This window comes from Salvelinus sp. IW2-2015, linkage group LG30 (assembly GCF_002910315.2).
Source record: "Salvelinus sp. IW2-2015 linkage group LG30, ASM291031v2, whole genome shotgun sequence".
Taxonomy (NCBI): Eukaryota; Metazoa; Chordata; class Actinopteri; order Salmoniformes; family Salmonidae; genus Salvelinus; species Salvelinus sp. IW2-2015.
Window position 1 is genome coordinate 6,424,268 of NC_036869.1, and position 17,618 is coordinate 6,441,885.

The window sequence follows — 17,618 nt, forward strand, 5'->3', positions numbered from 1 at the left end:
CTCACGCCACTGTCTGCATAGCACCAAACGACTAGCATCCCAAACACCGGGAATCATTCCCTTCAGTTGGTCAACTTTCACATTTACCGCTACCCCAGTAATCACTCCTTTCAATGGCGCCCTTTTCTTGAGAGTAAAACAATTCACACCTCTTGTCCCCATTCGTTTAACGCGGAGCGCCTGCTTCCTCTAACCAGCAGAAACACAAACAATTATCACAAGACCACTTCTGGTTACCTTCACCGATTCCACAGTACCCAACTTTCTTTTCACCCACCCTGAAACCACAAATGGATCAGCCAAAAGGCAAGGATTCATTTTTCCCAAAATTGTCACTCCCACCGTCAGACTCATCTTTATCCTGACTATCGGTGCAAGCCTCGCGCTCCCGAGAACTTCACCACACCTAACCCCTACATACTTCGCCCTCAATCACATTTCTCCTCCTGTCTTCGATCCGGTGTACAGCTCACCGTTTACACTTTCTACCATTCTTCTTTAACAAACCATCTCCCTTTTCCCCGCCATTTGTAACCGTTTCAAGCTCACCCTCTTCCTCCTTATCTCGAACTTCCTCTGCCTAGCATTTTTTCTACATTCCTCCTCCGTTTTCCAAGTATATGTCTCCTTATAATACTGCACTTATTCTGACATACATATTATTCTTGCCCTCTCCAGACACCATTTTATCAACCTACTAATTTCTCTGCGAAACATGCACATAACTTTCAGATGATCCTCTGAATTAATAGAATATACTTTATTTTTGTTTACAAGTATTAATACAATTGATTGGGCTTTTATATTGCGTTGTTTTGTTCTTGTGGTACTGGGTTTTGGCTGTCTGTGGATGTTTCCAACGAAGCCCAAGGCCTGCAGATGGCGATATAGAGTTGTTTAATCTTACTGTCAAAAGCGAATGGCTGGAAAAATACATCGCTACTTTCTTTATGAAACACTATTTTCCACCAACATGCTACAGTCAAAGATTTGTACAACCATCTGTGCTACAGTGGCTAATGCTAGTCCCGGATGTTGCCTATAGCGTTCTACCCTAAACATTTAAAAATTTCAACGGGGTAATGTCAGAGTTGTAATGTCCCAAGGAACCCAGATAGCAAGGACCCTGTATTTGTTGCAGCAGTCAGTTTTTTCACCCCTGGTCATATAGTTTTAAAACACTAATGTGGACCAGGACTAGCCACTGTAGCATGGTAGTGGAAAATGGTATTTCATAAAGTACACATGTTGTTTCCCCCACCTTCTTGCCATTAAATTGTGTTGAGGAAATTGACACCTTTGCAGCCTGAATGGAGAATGTTTTATGAACCGGTCCACACCAGTGTATAGCCGGTTGCATACCATTCCCCCTTCCAAAAAAAGTTAATCTCAATGCCTTCATTTTAAAACACACAAGTCAAAGCTTCTAAACCATCGTTATTTTCTGTAATCAAAGACATCTAATTACAGGGTGCTGGTGCTTCCTCCAGCGACTTTGATTATTGTATTTCAGATGGAACATTGACATAGTATTTGGAAGATCTGACATACTACACAGACAGGAGGGATTGAGTTATTTCAGCATCTTTATTCAAGATAAATCCTACAAAACAGGAAGCACGCAAGCTGAACAGAACTTGATACAGATTAGAAATGTGTTTTTCCTTAACCAAGGATAGCTACTGAGTGAAGAAATTGAGTATTGTATTGTCGATATCTAAAAAATGGGGGTTAATTTTTTTCAAACCGTGACTTAATTTTTTTGACAGATTTCTACAATCATTCAATATTTAAATATGAAATACGTATTTATTTGCCAAAAAGAACAATAGCAAATGTGTTAGAAGTTTAAAATACACACAAAACACTCAAGTTCGCACAATTTACAGTACGGTTTATTATCGAAAATATCAAATATTCCACTTATAGTATTTATTAGCAGCAATATGAGAATCCTGTTGAAACTTCATAAAGGATAACTGCAAAAGCATAAATTCTGATCATAAATAAAAGAGTTGAGTCAGCATCAGATAGTTATGAGTTTAGTAGGAACGGATGGCGGGAGGGATAGCAGCACAGTCCTCTGCATCAAGCGAGTTATCAATAACCGGTCTGTATTTCAGAGTTACCTATAACAGAAGCACAAAAAGGGAGAGATGGGTTAGTGATAGCAAATTAAAATTGGCAAGCACAGACTCTGCTATTATTGTGTTGTTAAGAATTAAAGAAGGTTACAATTAATCCTGTCATTTATATYTAGAAAAATTTAATTAGGAAAATCTGTAAAACACAATCATTAGGCATTGGACTTGGTTTTGTGAGCGTACTTACCTTTCCCGTCTTAGGATCCACAGTGGACATGGTATGTTTCCTCCAGTGCGCTTCAATGGGCTTCCTCACCTGTCCCGCCAGAGGCTTGGCATAGTCAAGCTCATCCATACGGTCCTGCAATGGTACATAGGAATCTTTCAGAATGAAACATCAGTCTACAGACTGGTCCAACTACTACTGGAGAGAGCTCCTATAGTTTATGGTGGATGTTTGTGTGATGATAAAAGCAGTGTCTGTTCATATGCATTACTTTCAGCTCCAAAAAAAATGTCAAAATCGAGGCCCCTACCATGAAACAAAATGGAACCGTATGCATACGAGCAATATCGCTTTGCCAGACAACAAATTGTCATTGCAGGCCAGGCTAGTATAGGAGTGGTTTCTGTCTCTTCAGTTCTTACCTTGAAGTCCTCTCTGGAGTGGGCTCCCCTGCTCTCCTGGCGCTGCTCGGCAGAGTTGATGGTCTGCACAGCGTTCAGCATGAGGTTCTGCAGCTCCAGGGTCTCCACCAGGTCAGTGTTCCACACAATACCTAAGGGGAGGAGACAAGAGGGAACTTTAACACTGCTTCAGAACATAATCACTGTTGCAATCAAGCCCAGCAATGGGACAACAAAGACCTTCTGCCCTTGCGAGATGGGGCAATTGAAAGACAATTCATATCACATCAGYAGAGGGAATGAGATGCTGACCTCTGTCAAAGGTCTTGATGTCGTCCAGGGTCTGGTAGACGGCATCCATCTTGTCACATCCCTCCTTCAGGACCTTGCCGGTACGGAACACAGCGGCGTGGTTCTGCATGGTCTGACGACAGAGAGAGGAACAAAGGTTTAGCAAAGAAGTGATGGTACTGTACAAGTATTTAACGCTCATTACCAGTAGATTTGATGACCATCCAAGGTAAATTCCTAATATGGATGTGCTGCATATCAGTTCCATTCCCCCCACAATTTTTKTTCATCCATACCTTCTGCATGTTCAGTCTGATCTCGGAGGTCCTCATGCTGCCGTCAGCAAACCTCAACTTGTCCAGGTTGGCCACAGACTCCTCTCCTGCGTTGGGCTTCAGGGGGGAGAGCTTCTCTCCTGCAGAAACACCACATTGCCAGGATTGTCTAACTATTTTTCCAAGGGAGCCTTGGCCTGGCCATTACATTAAAAAGTTATAGGACAATGCATTAATGTATGTGCTTTTGTCTTGACATACAGGTAAAGAAGATAATTGGTACCTGGATTGCAGATGTCAGCAATTGTGTGGGCGCAGGCACGTCCAAACACCACCAGATCCAGCAGGGAGTTGGCTCCCAGGCGGTTGGCACCATGGACACTGGCACAGGCAGCCTCACCACAGGCAWACAGCCCTGGCACCACCTTGTCACCCTCCTCGGGCGTGTAGGTGATGACCTGTGGAGAACAGGACAGTAAATCATAAAATGATCTGCGGTACAGCAGACATATTACATCACAGCTGACAATATATATATTATATGATAAGATCGTTTGATTACATTAAACCTAAGAGAGGTCCAGTTTAAAGACTCACTACATCTCTCACTAGATTTGCTTACCTATATTAGGGTTATTTCATAGGACTTTTAAGACAATATGCAAATGTATTACATTTCTTTTCAACGGATGCTGCTAGTTACCTGTCCCTTGTAGTTGGTGGGGATTCCTCCCATGTTGTAGTGGACGGTGGGCAGGACGGGGATGGGCTCTTTGGTGACGTCAACCCCAGCGAAGATCATGGCGGTCTCAGAGATACCAGGCAGGCGGGTGGCCAGCTGCTGTGGAGGGAGATGGTGCAGCTGCAGGTACGCATGGTCCTTCTCTGGGCCACATCCCCTAGGAACACACAGATAAAAGTCTGTTAGCATGACAGTTGTCTTTCACACCTGAAACCCTTAGCAAGGTGGAAACATCTCAATTGGAATTTGTGGGTAGATTCCATGTGAATTCCATTTCCTGTCATTCAGCAGGTAGCCTAGCGGTTAAGAGTAAGAGTGATGGACCAGTAACCAAAAGATTGCTGGTTCGAATCATTGAGCAGACTAGGTGACAAATCTGTCGATGTGCCCTTGAGAAAGGCACTCAACCCTAATTGCTCCTGTAAGTCGCTCTGGATAAGAGCATCTGCTAAATGACTAAAATKTAACATTCTTGAGGCCGATTTTAGTTTACCAAAGCATGAATAGATGGATTCTAGATTGACCATCTATTTGACACTTTGTTTTAAAAATTTGCATGCCAAAATTAAATCAATAATCTGACATCGATAGAGTATGCAGTATCACATCAGTTATCCAGCATCAGCACAATACTTCTATGGGTGCTCAGGGAAGGCAGAGCCTTGGTGGTGATCTTACCTGCCCTCTCGGATCTCGATGGTAATGGAGCGGGACACGACGTCTCTGGAGGCCAGGTCCTTGGCGTTGGGGGCGTATCGTTCCATGAAGCGCTCGCCCTCACTGTTGATGAGGATTCCTCCCTCACCACGGCACCCCTCTGTGATCAGACAGCCGGCTCCATAGATACCTAGAGGGATTACGTTACGTCATATGTTATATGAAGCCAGCACTGAGTGCACCGATGGACTTCACTTAACTCCCAATGATATTTATACTATGATTATGTATCCACAGTATGTAAACAGACATGTCTGCCAGCCCTCTGACTTCTATGGCCATGTATGTGATTTAATTGTCACCAACGATACTAGCCATTGTCACCAACGATGTCATGAAACACACATGATAATTCGCAGTTACCTTCAGACTAAGGACAGAAACACTTTCGAGGTTACATTTCTAATGGATAGGCCTATTCTGAGTGTTTATCAACTCTTCTCAAATAAATGTTTATTTAATGTTATTAAGTTCACTCCCTAGCAGACAGGCCTCTATTGCCAATCTAACACTGACCTGTGGGGTGGAACTGGACAAACTCCAGGTCTTGGCAGGGCAGGCCTGCACGGGTCACCATGGCATTACCGTCTCCTGTGCTGGTGTGGGCTGACGTGCAGCTGAAGTAGGTACGGCCATAACCACTGCAGATTGAGCAGAGTGGCAGGAGTAAGACTCAGGGCAAAATATGAGAACTTTACATCGTCATCAAGGAGGCACCTACTGCTCAGGGTGAGGATGTTAAAAAGTTAAAATTACAACTGGTATAACAGGTAAGACAAAGCTCCCAGATTACTTGAAACAAGTCTTCTAACTGTAAACTTATTCACTATAGAAACATCTACATACCCTGTGGCAATGACTGTGTTCTTGGACCTGAAGCGGTGGATGGATCCGTCCTCCATACACAGAGCAATCACTCCTTTACACTCTCCTTCCTCCATCAGCAGGTCCAGGGCAAAGTACTCCACAAAGTAGCTGGTGTCATACCTCAGAGACTAAATAGGTGAGAAGCGTAGAAGAGTGATAGATGAGTGAAACCAGCAAAAACAGGACAGAACATGAGATTCTAAAAGCAGAGTTTGTCAGTAAAATGGGATTCAGAGGAACAGCAGAGAAAGGGTATGGAAATTTAGCGCGATTGCAAGTGGTGGATTATGGAATTTTGAGTCAAGACATTGTGACGTACCCGTCCGTAGAGTGTGTGCAGAAGGGAGTGGCCGGTTCTGTCAGCTACGCAGCAGCACCGGTGGGCCTGGCCTCCCTTGCCAAACTTCAGACTCTGGCCACCAAAAGCCCTCTGGTAGATCTTGCCATCCTCGGTACGGCTGAAGGGCATGCCAAAGTTCTCTAGCTGGGGACATCAAGAAGACCTGTTAAATCACTGGCACACCAGCTTTCAGTTATTTTCACAACAGGAAGCTAGAAATAGTAAGTTAGCCAAGAAATAATACATGAATGTTTTCATTTTATCAGCGCTTGTTTTGATGTTGTGCCAATCCTTTCTGATTGGGAGGGGGGGTTCAACTTAATCCCAAAATAATGATAGGCTACATAATTACACTAATACGCTTGCACTTTAGCCAATTATTTAATTACACAGAAAGTATTAMATCAAATTGTTTGAGTCTACGTAAAGGCACCTACACAACATTGCAGAGAAGAATAAGGGCATTGAAAGGGCACTTTCACTTGTTTTGGTACATCAGAAGGGCTGAAAGAGGACAGGACACAGCATTAATTCATTAATATGACAAGTCGGAGGGGCCGTTGAATTCTGCTGCAGCGCTTTTAAAGCTGCAATATGTAGAGCAACCCAACCAAATCCACATAGAAATGTGAGTTATAGACCTGTCACTAATTGAAAGCAAGCGTAAGAAGCAGTAGATCTGTTCTATGTACACTATTTATAAGTCTATGCTTCCTAGTCTAAAAACTTTAGTTTTTGCATCTTTTACATCCGGTTCTCTATACCAGCGTCGAACAGCTGAAAATACAATATTTTTGGATATTGAAAAGATATTTCCCAGCTGTTTAGATGGTACAATGATTTTTCCCAAACTGAAGGCCAACTTAAAAATTTTGCAACCAGGAAATGGCGGAGCAATTTCTGCATATTGCACCTTTAAGCATGGGACTTTTGCTTACACTACCACTAGCATGTATTTTTACATTACATTTTTGTCATTTAGCAGATGCTCTTGTCCAGAGCGACTTAGAGGAGCAATTAGGGTAAAGTACCTTACTCAAGGACACATACACATTTTTCACCTAGTTGGCTCAGGGATTCAAACCAGCAAACCTCTGGTTACTGGCCCAACGCTCTTAAAACCACTTCTTAATTAACCACCTGCTGCCCCACGCTTGCCACATTCCCCTACTGGCCCCATCTACCAACTCCCCTTTCAAGAGGCTCGTTACCTTTCCATACATTCGTTTTTACACAAAGAACCATCAGCGGCATAGTTTAATTTAAGTTAGTGAATATCCTGCTTTACTATTTTGTTWTCTTTGACATATCTAAAAAGCTGTGTGTGTGTTTCACCTCCACAACGGCATGTGGGGCCTGCTCTGTCATGTAGTGTATGGCGTCCTGGTCTCCCAGCCAATCAGATCCCTTCACTGTGTCGTAGAAATGCCACCTCCAATCATCTCCCTCCATGTTTCCAAGAGCTGCGTTGATCCCGCCCTAAATGCAAAAACAACTGTTCAGGACTTGMAMTATSKACWWWWWWWGTMSATAKTKCATGGATGTAGGTCTAATACAAGTGTAAAACATTAAGTTGGCTAATAAAGCCACTGCATTGGGATATGGTTAATTCATTGTGAATTTAAAATGGCATTGCTGCCTTCTGTGTATAATGCAAACAGAGTTGGTGAGACTTGTTATCATGCAACACAGGACTTTAAAAACGTAAACTTCTTGGGGATAGGTGTCCCGCCAACGGGACAGTTGTAAATCATGCAGCGCATTGTCACAATCGCACATTTTAGAGTAACAACAAATGTCGGTACATATAAGTGTCTTATATCAGCTGAAAGCTTAAATTCTTGTTAATATAACTGCACTGTCCAATTTACAGTAGCTATTACTGCGGGGAAAAAATGCCATGCTATTGTTTGAGGAGAGCTCCTAACAACAAAACACTTTTTTTTCACCGCGATAGGTTTTATAAATTCACCTCTGAAGGGGAAATGTGTTATTACATTCTGAAATCTTGCTCTGATTTGTCATCCAAAGGGTCCCAGAGATAACATTAAGTGTCGTTTCGTTAGATAAAATAATTTTTCATATCATATTTCAAGGTCCATATAGCATGCACGATCGATTTTGTATTTCCACTCGTTCAATTTGCAAAGAAAGGAATCTTTGAAAATCTAACCCTAAACGTTGTTTCAACCAGTCAAATCATGTTCGTATTTTTCCTCAGATCCTAGAACATAACCAGACTTCACTATATCATTATGGGTGTAGTATATCCTATAGGACACCAAATTGGGTCAGAGAGCGACCCCTTCATGGCACACCGATGATGCGGGCGGTCTTCACTTGATCGACTGTAACTTTGTCAAATAAGCACCAATCGGGGTCAAACAAAGCTAGCTAGATAGCCAATGAGCTAGGCTTTACAGGAGTATCGGGAAACCCTGTATGTCGCAAAATGTAGCTGCTAACCTTGTGCGACAGTAAGCTTTTTCCTTTTGGACAAAAATTATAAGAATATGGAGAGTTATGAAGTTATGAAAACTGGGTGTTTTGCAAATGTTGAACTTATAATATGGCTACAAATACTGGAAAAGCTAAATCAAAGTCCAAGTATACAGACTTGATGATATTCTTGCAGAAAAATGTAAATGTCTCCTTCACGATTTGCCCAAATGTACCTGGATGACTTCACACTAAATGTCATGTAGTTTGCTCATACTTCAAGTTAATCGTCTGAAACTTTGCACATAAACTGCTGCCATCTTATGGACACCATCGGAATTACAGAGTGATGGCTAAATGTGGGACCTTTGTTGCATTTCAAAGATGGTGGTAGAAAAAAAAGTATATATATATATTTGTATTTTCTTCTACCAGATCTATTGTGTTATATTCTCCTACATTCAATTCACATTTCCACAACTTCAAAGTGTTCCCATTCAAATGGTACCAAGAATATGCATATCGTTGTTTCAGGGCCTGAGCTATAGGCAGTTAGTTTTGGGTATGTCAATTTAGGCTAAAATTAAATTTAAAAAGGGGGCTATCCCTAAGAAGTTTTTAAGGGGACAATCTGGGATATTTCCTGCTGTTACATGGTCATTTCCCATTGAATCTTGTAGAATATAACTTCATATACCTGTGCAGCCACCGTGTGCGACCTGGTGGGGAAYAGCTTTGTGACACAAGCTGTGTTGAAGCCAGCCTCAGACAGGCCAAAAGCAGCACGTAGTCCTGCTCCACCGGCACCCACAACCACGGCATCAAACTCATGGTCTACCACGGGGTACTGTGTGGAGATCTGTAGAGACCAGCAAAAACACAAGCACAAAACATTAACATTTCAGTATTTTCTCTAGCTAGAGTTGTATAATAGAAATTGTCTCTACAAGCACTGAGACAAATTAAATAAATCTAAAAGACAATATATTTTGTGCAAACCTATTGAATCCATTCATACAGTAATGTCAAAGATGAACATGGAGTATGCAGACTTACGCCATCTGACACTTTAGCCTTGTTCTTCCCGTAGATGGAGAAGTGGAGCTTCCTGGAGCTCTGGGATACTGCCTGAAGCTAAATGGAGACAGAATATAGAACATAGACATATATCATAGGCTATGCATGGCTATTGATGAATGTTCTCAATTGCAAGAACTAGACTTATCCACAAAATGTCAAGTCAATTTATGACTTGTCTGTGGGCCTCTAACGTTAGTGTAGTTTGCTCAATGTTTTAAAATACAGTGAAAACACAGCCAGCTGATGGTTACATAATTAATTAAGGTGAGACTGCTGCAGCAACATGTACCCTAACACGGAACCCAAACCGGCTGCGCGCGTGCGCCATCGTGCATAAATTGATTTTGTCCCCCTACACCAAAACGCAGGTTAAAATATCAAAACAAACTCTGAACCAATTACATTAATTTGGGGACAGGTCAAAAAGCATTCAACATTTATGGCAATTTAGCTAGCTAGCTAATTTGTCCTATTTAGCTAGCTTGCTGTTGCTAGCTCATTTGTCCTGGGATATAAACATTAGGTTGTTATTTTACCTGAAATGCACAAGGTCCTCTACTCTGACAATTAATCCACACATAAAACGGTCAACCGAATCATTTCTAGTCATCTCTCCTCCTTCCAATTAATTGGCGGAGTAGAGGACCTTGTTATTTTACCTGAAATGCACAACTCAATGTTTATATCCCAGGACAAATTAGCTAGCAACAGCAAGCTAGCTAAATAGGACAAATTAGCTAGCAAGTGCAAGCTAGCTAGCTAAATTGCCATACATGTTTAGTGCTTTTCGACCTGTCCCCAAATTAATGTAATAGGTTCAGAGTTTGTTTTGATATTTTAACCTGCTGTCATGATCGCGTTTGGTGTGGAGGGACAAAATAAATGTATGTACGATGGCGCACGCGCGCAGCCGGTTTGGGTTCCGTGTAATTGTGTTAAAAATAATTTCACAACATGCATAAGTGCTTAGCAGCATCCCAACCAATATTTCTGATACACGTGTGGGTGTATAAAGTGTTAAACATTTACATATTTTGCGACAAAGATTGATTTAAAATCATAACTAGGTAAATGCTCTCTAGAAACATATTTTCTCTCACTTCCTCCAATATAAACAAATAACTTCCCTGCTTATTTATTCAAACATCCTCAAAACACACCCAGTCCCAAATTCAGGAGAAGGGTGCAAAGCAGCCCGCATTTCAGGGCGTTCCTGCATGTGGGCATTTCAGCATCTCGAGGAACCCATCTTCATACTTTTTGTTGGTACATTTTTAAGCTATAACTCCGGTCCCTTGGCGGGAAGCAGGGGCGCTCCAGTACAGTCGATGGCTGTAATGCACCATACTGTTGGGTGCCAACCGTCAATAAACCCCACAGAAGCCGGGCCGAAAACGGTGGCTAGAGTGTCTTTCGCCCCTGCCCGTCGAGTACTGTTATACCGCAGTTCTGTTAACGATGGCGAGGGAAGGTGTTTGGCAGGCGGGAACGAAAGACACTGTGCTTGCTTATGTAGCAAGTCATAAGGATGGCTCTGGTACACAGCAGTCGGGGGCGAAAAACCTCAGATAAGTATTATTTCCCTTTTGACCCACATCCAAAGGCGTCACACAAGCATGACGATGTTGTGCTCGTTCATGCAGGAACCAATGGGGTGCTCGGGGGGGGGGAACGCCCCAAATCCCGGGCTGCAGTTGCACACTATTACAATTAAGAGCTGGCCAACTCCAGCTAGCTAACATTAGCTATCAAAGTAACCAATTTGCCTTAGTCTCAACATCCCCTCTTGAAACACAGCACACATTCAAAAGAAAGGTAGCCGAGAGACATKATTTGTCATCAAACATAAATCAATGACTGACAGACAACACAAACCAACTCATCACAGATTCAGYCAACACTGGGAACTAGCCTACTGCTTGGTCAGCCACATCGTTAACAGCTTCTTAGCTAACATGCCTTGGTTGACCTTCAATGCACTGATGTTAATGGCTACTGCAAGGTTTAATTCACTCGTCATACACGAGCAATACAAATTATATTTATTAAACTATTCGTCAGAATCGAATTGCCATGGATATTTATTATGAAAACTATTTAAGSTGTGACAAATTAAGCTAGCTCCTAGTATTGCATTGCAAATTCTAGTTAGGTAACTAGCTACGAAACTCCGTCTATGGTGAGATATCATTGACCAGCTGATGTTACAAAACAGGGTGGGTTAAAGTTAAATTCTCTGCGAATACCAGCTCATATGAACACATTCATGAGTCCAAAAGATAAATTAGTTCATAGCGATATTCTATAGCAACAGTTTATCTCCAAATACTGTACTTACCGCCTTAGCTGACAGGATCTTTTTGGTGAGGACACAGGAGGCAGTACACACCGCGGCCATGATGGGTGCTCGCTTCGTCTGGGAAAATCAACGTCCCCAAACTGCTCCGACACGTGCCGGAGCATACCATCTCAAAAGGAAAATAAATAGTCCTCGTTTATMTATTTATTAAATCATCAAGTACGTTAACTTTCTATATTAATGTTTTGATATTTCACAACTCATAATTCGGGTTACTCATTATATTGACAATATCTAAATTGACTCAAATGTAACTCCCCTCTGCAGAGTTTAGTTGGKAAATTACGCTATGTTTAACCCGGAAGAGAGACGAATGCAGTTCGATTGAAGAGACATTATCATTCTTGAACAGAAGGTATCTGCAATATTACTTAAGCCATGCTTTCCTTTTGGTAGCTAACACTTTCTGCAGGTTATGGATCAGGTCCTATTAACTAAGTTGGTTTGAACGGAACTGAATTCAGAATGCATCGATCCAAGATCAGTAAATATAGCTAGTTAGCTAACAAACTAGCTCTGATTCAAGCTTATGAAAAACTCCAGTTTGACAGTCAACCATCGAGCCATTTCTGTCAACTTGTAGTTCATGTAGATAGTAAGTAGGAACAGTAGAAACGCACCCTTCAGAATCATGACGAATATGGTCATTTGTAATACCCCATATTTAAATGCTTTTGCGTCAATAAATAATTTATTGGTTGTGTTTTCACCAGTGCAGTTTACCCCAGATTGTGAGCAGTTCATGCACATTATTAATATGCAGAGATGTCACTCATTCAATTTATGCTACCTCTGCAGGCCAGATGAACAACCTGAATGACCCCCAGGAATGGAACATCAGGCCAGAGCAGAGAGGGGGTGGTGGGGGCAACGATGGGAACAAGTGGAACTATGCCCTACTGGTGCCCATGATCGGTCTCGCTGCCTTCCGTAAGTACTGTATTACACAAGTTGCCTGCTCAAGACTTCAGAAGCACAGAGCAGGTTGCCTGTTATGACTAGACATAATAACAATGTTACTRACTGCATTACTGGGCAATCAGAGGGCCACTGTGCTCAGTTTACATACATCAATTTTAGGCCAGTGAAAATGTACTGTACTGTTGATGTCTTACCATATGCATTAACTCTCAATGCACATCCTGAAATCCAAGATTGGCATGTCTGATGACAAACTTTCCTTACTTTCATTTGGTRAGATAAGGTCTGAGTAAGTGGCAACATTGTGCATCCACAACTTGTAAGGCACAGGTAGATAGCAAGCTAAATGCAAACATCTTTCAGGGTGGATATGGTCCAGAGAGTCACAGAGGGAAGTGTTGGAGGTGAAAGAAAAGTTTGACAAGAGCATGCAGGCCATCCGTGATGACATGGAGCTGAAGTACAAGGACACGCTGAGAGAGAACCGACGGGAGACGGTCCACCTGGAGCTGGAACTGGAGAAGGAGAAGAACCGCGTGCAGGGCTACCGCCAGGCCATAGCCTCCCAGAGCCAGCAGCTGATGGAGGATCGCAGGAGGCTTAGCCAGGAGCGGGAGGCCCTGACTGGGGAGAAGATCCGACTGCTGCAGGCTGGCGGAGCTGGGGCCCTCCTCCACACGGCTCTGGAGAGGGAGAGCGAGTGGCACCGGGGAGCCATAGCCGCTCTGAGGGAGGTGGAGGAGGGTCTGGTGGAGAGGCAGGGGGCCTTCTGCAGCATCCTGGTGCCCCGGGAGAAGAGGCTGGAAATGGAGAAGGACTTGCTGGTCAGAGCTGTCAGAGAACGGGCTCTCGCCCAGCTGGATATGGAGGCCGGCCTCAAGGACATCTTTAAAAATGACCGCCACTGTGCACAGTACCTGAACACTGACAAGCGCAAGAACGGTAGTCTCATGTGGATCTACCTCAGATACTGGCAGCTGCAGGTCACACTACAGAAACACAGGAGAGCAGAGGCCACGTTGTTGGGAACACAGTCTAGCAATCTATGATATCGCTGGGATTATGAGCCAAAGTGATATTTATTAATGATGTGKAATATGTTCTATGAGGAAGGACAAGCATTTGAAATGAGTACAGAAAATTATTGTTGATAATCTAAAAATGTGTATCTGAAAGACAAAGTAAAAATAAAAACTGTAAACAATATGGTTAACCCTGTAAAGCACTTATTGAACCTAAAATGTTATTTGCATGACCAATATCCTAATCATAGAATCCTATAGTGTTTTATTTTTTATTAAACTAAATGTTTCCATCATACAGTACATCTCATCTCAAACCTGTGTTTGTGGGGTATGCAAATAAAGTACCGCACTGGCACTGTGTATATCAGTTGTCATGACGCTAGCCCTTTCAATGAATCGGCTAGCAGAGATGTGAACAACCCCCTACTGTGAGGGTCACAGTAGAACAAAGGAACTCTCCCGCCAAATACTCYTAATTAAACATAGTTCCTAATTTAGAGAAAGTGGAAACGGTTGGTGGAGGAGCCAGCTAACACCCGGTCCGTTTTGTTTCATGTTTGTGACCTAATGAAAGACAATACAGGCACGTTACCCTAACTCTGTTTATACAGGTTCTTCAGTTGAGGCTTGCATCTGAATGTTGGATAAAATGTTTGATGAAGTAGAAGAATACTTTTGAAAAGATAATGTGATTTAGTCTTCTAAAATGAAAAGTGTTTGTTTTATGGTAATGTGTGCCCAGTCAGTGGCCCCGCCCAAGTGAGTAGAAATTGGTTGGAAATAATGAACCAACCCCTTTTCCACTCTAGAATAAAAGCCCCCGTGACGAAAAGTCACCTGTTTAAAAAGGGCTAATTCTAATTTCAACTCTACAGGCCAGAAAACGTGAGAGCTTGCTCCACGCGTGAAATGGTATGAACTCTGAAATATTGATCACTCAAGAAGAAGTGAGTCCAAGATTACAGCCTAACAGACTGCAGCTGCAAAGGTAGCAAATCTAGTAAGAACATTGACCGATGCAGAAAATCACAACATCTCACTCTAAGACGACCCGGAAGAATCTACAAGAACAATGGCGACCTAACGAGCGATCGTTAGTGGCATATGTATTTATGTGAGAATAGCTTCCCATGTCCGATAGAGACCCATTCCTTAGTCTTCCTTCCAACCCCCCACACTCTGAATCTATCGTGTTATAACCAAACTGTTTTTGTTTAGTCCATTGGGGACGGTATTTACTGTATAATGTATATTCTGTAATTGCTTAATTAGTTAGTAAATAAATATTTCAGCCAATTTGTGTATGTATCATTCATAGTAAAGGCTGGGTTCGTGCAGATAACCAAGAATTTTACGACGTTCAGATGAGACTGATATTAGGTCAAGAATAATTAATGACTGATTGACTGCTATTGATATAAAAGATCTAGGGATCTTTAAGAGTGGATTTGGGAGATAGTCGCTCTATATAAACTAACTCTTCCGTGGTGCTCCAGGTTATTAACGAGTTAATTGTTGCAATTTTTAATTCAATCACGTAATCAAACAAAATAGCTTGTCATCACATTAAAGTCAGAGACACGACACAGTGTATGGATTGAACAGTTGCTGGGGAGCTACGTTGAGGAGCAAACAAACTGTTTGAACATGTTTTTATATCGCTTTGATCCTATTTTCACAATTTTGTGATGAATTTTCAAAACTCTTAGTACAAAACTCCAAACTGGTAACACAGCCAGACTTACATTCAAAAGCTTTCATTGAGCATTCATTTTGTTTGTAGACATCTTTCACCACAGAACAATTGATCTGTGAAATATGAGTTTAATCACAAACACAAAATAATGATATTCTCAATTTAGTTATTTTAACAACCAGTTACTCCAATAGCAAAAAAAATSTAATATACATGTTTCAAAATTGCCTTCGAATATAGTATGCTACAGTACATTACACTGATTTCACATTAGGTAATAAACTTGCACAACCCATTAAAATTGACTGAACATTACATTTCTATCCCATGTGTGATCAAAGGTGTGATCATTGAAGATATCTTTCACAATGTAATCAACTGAAAATAAATGAAAGAAACCATGTTTAGCAGGCACTAGTTTGCATCAAGCCTGTCTGGAGCATTTGGACATAGGTTCTCACAAAAAATTGCAATAAATATCCTCATTGTTCATTCACCTGGGGAAAACCCTTCTGGCATGGCGAATCCACACCTGACATACAATGAGTGTCAGTGGAAGCTGCTGAGGGGAGGACGGCTCATAATAATGGATGGAACGAAGTGATGGAATGTCATGTGTTTGCTGTATTTAATACCATTCCACCCCAGCCATTACCAGGATTCCATTCTCCCCAATTAAGGTGCCACCAACCTCCTGTGCTGAGTGTACAAAATATTAGGATCACCGTCTCTAGTCATGAAACTGACTAGGTGAATCCAGGTGAAAGCTAAGATCCCTTATTGATGTCACAAGAATTTTGAAGCCTTGACATCAAATCAAATTTTATTTGTCACATGCGCAGAATACAACAAGTGTAGACCTTACTGTGAAATGCTTACTTACAAGCCCTTTAAATCAACAATGCAGTTAAGAAAAATATTTACTAAATAGACTAAAGTAAAAAGAATATGAGCAACAATACAATAACGAGGCTATATACATGGGTACCGATTCTGAGTCGATGTGCGGGGGTACAGGTTAGTCGAGGTAACTGAGGTAATATGTACATGTAGGTAGGGGTAAAGTAATTATGCATGGATAATAGATAATAAACAGCAAGTAGCAGGAGCGTGAAAAAAAAGGGGTGGGGGGGGGTCAATGCAAATAGTCCCAGTAGCCATTTGATTAGCTGTCTTATGGCTTGGGGGGGTAGAAGCTATTAAGACAAGCTATTGTTTGTACAGATGAACGTGGTACCTTCAGGCATTTGGAAATTGCCAAATTTCCAAATTTGGCWAAATCTAGTTATAACTACACATGGTTGATGATATTACTAGTTTATCTAGCGTGTCCTGCATTGCATATAATCGATGCGGTGCGCATTCGCGAAAAAGGACTGTCGTTGCTCCAACTTGTACCTAACCATAAACATCAATGCCTTTCTTAAAATCAATACACAGAAGTATACATTTTTAAACTAGTCCTATAATTCCTATAATAACTACAACCTAAAACKTCTTACCTGGGAATATTGAAGACTCATGTTAAAAGGAACCACCAGCTTTCATATGTTCTCATGTTCTGAGCAAGGAACTTAAACGTTAGCTTTCTTACATGGCACATATTGCASTTACTTTCTTCAACACTTTGTTTTTGCATTATTTAAACCAAATTGAACATGTTTCATTATTTATTTGAGGCTAAATTGATTTTATTGATGTATTATATTAAGTTCAAATAAGTGTTCATTCAGTATTGTTGCAATTGTCATTATTACAAATAATATATTTTTTTATTATTATGATTATTATTTGTTATATGTTTTTTTTTATATTATATTATTAATATATATATTTTTATTATTCAAAAATAATCGGCCGATTAATCGTATCGGCTTTTTTTGTCCTCCAATAATCGATATCGGCGTTGAAAAATCATAATCGTCGACATCTAATCTGGAGCATAAGCATTTGTGGGTTCAAGTACAGGCTCAAAATGGCCTGAAACAAAGACATTTCTTCTGAAGCTCATCAGTCTATTCTTGTTCTGAGAAATGAAGGCTATTCCATGCGAGAAATTGCCAAGAAACTGAAGATCTCGTACAACGCTGTGTACTTCTCCCTTCACAGAACAGCGCTAACTGGCTCTAACCAGAATAGAAAGAGGAGTGGGAGG

At 41.4% G+C, this 17,618-nt stretch overlaps 2 protein-coding genes across 3 annotated transcripts; one reads left to right on the forward strand and one right to left on the reverse strand.

Annotated features, from left to right (window-relative positions):
- Positions 1-1,568: 1,568 nt before the first annotated feature.
- Positions 1,569-11,960, reverse strand: LOC111954921 (succinate dehydrogenase [ubiquinone] flavoprotein subunit, mitochondrial). The gene is made up of 15 exons (XM_023974850.2): positions 11,801-11,960; positions 9,439-9,516; positions 9,080-9,241; positions 7,279-7,422; positions 5,923-6,087; positions 5,583-5,731; positions 5,253-5,377; positions 4,698-4,866; positions 3,981-4,176; positions 3,561-3,735; positions 3,299-3,417; positions 3,024-3,135; positions 2,733-2,863; positions 2,332-2,445; positions 1,569-2,129 (listed from the first exon to the last, which is right to left on the reverse strand). The coding sequence occupies exons 1-15, from the start codon at positions 11,858-11,860 to the stop codon at positions 2,043-2,045; spliced, it is 1,986 nt and encodes a 661-aa protein (XP_023830618.1). The 5' UTR covers positions 11,861-11,960; the 3' UTR covers positions 1,569-2,042.
- On the forward strand, positions 11,907-15,063 carry ccdc127b (coiled-coil domain containing 127b). Of its 2 annotated transcripts, XM_023974852.2 has the most exons (4): positions 11,907-11,980; positions 12,089-12,176; positions 12,620-12,751; positions 13,106-15,063. In XM_023974852.2, the coding sequence occupies exons 3-4, from the start codon at positions 12,625-12,627 to the stop codon at positions 13,789-13,791; spliced, it is 813 nt and encodes a 270-aa protein (XP_023830620.1). In that variant the 5' UTR covers positions 11,907-11,980; positions 12,089-12,176; positions 12,620-12,624; the 3' UTR covers positions 13,792-15,063. The 2 variants fall into 2 exon arrangements, with proteins under 2 accessions (XP_023830620.1, XP_023830621.1); XM_023974853.2 differs by lacking the exons at positions 11,907-11,980; positions 12,089-12,176 and adding an exon at positions 12,223-12,416.
- The last annotated feature ends 2,555 nt before the right edge of the window (positions 15,064-17,618 follow it).

Excerpts from the sequence above, each read along its gene's own strand:
- ccdc127b (XM_023974852.2), top strand. The coding sequence starts at position 12,625 with ATGAACAACCTGAATGACCCCCAGGAATGGAACATCAGGCCAGAGCAG. Across the intron at positions 12,752-13,105 it reads GATCGGTCTCGCTGCCTTCC|GGTGGATATGGTCCAGAGAG; the intron begins GTAAGTACTGTA and ends AACATCTTTCAG.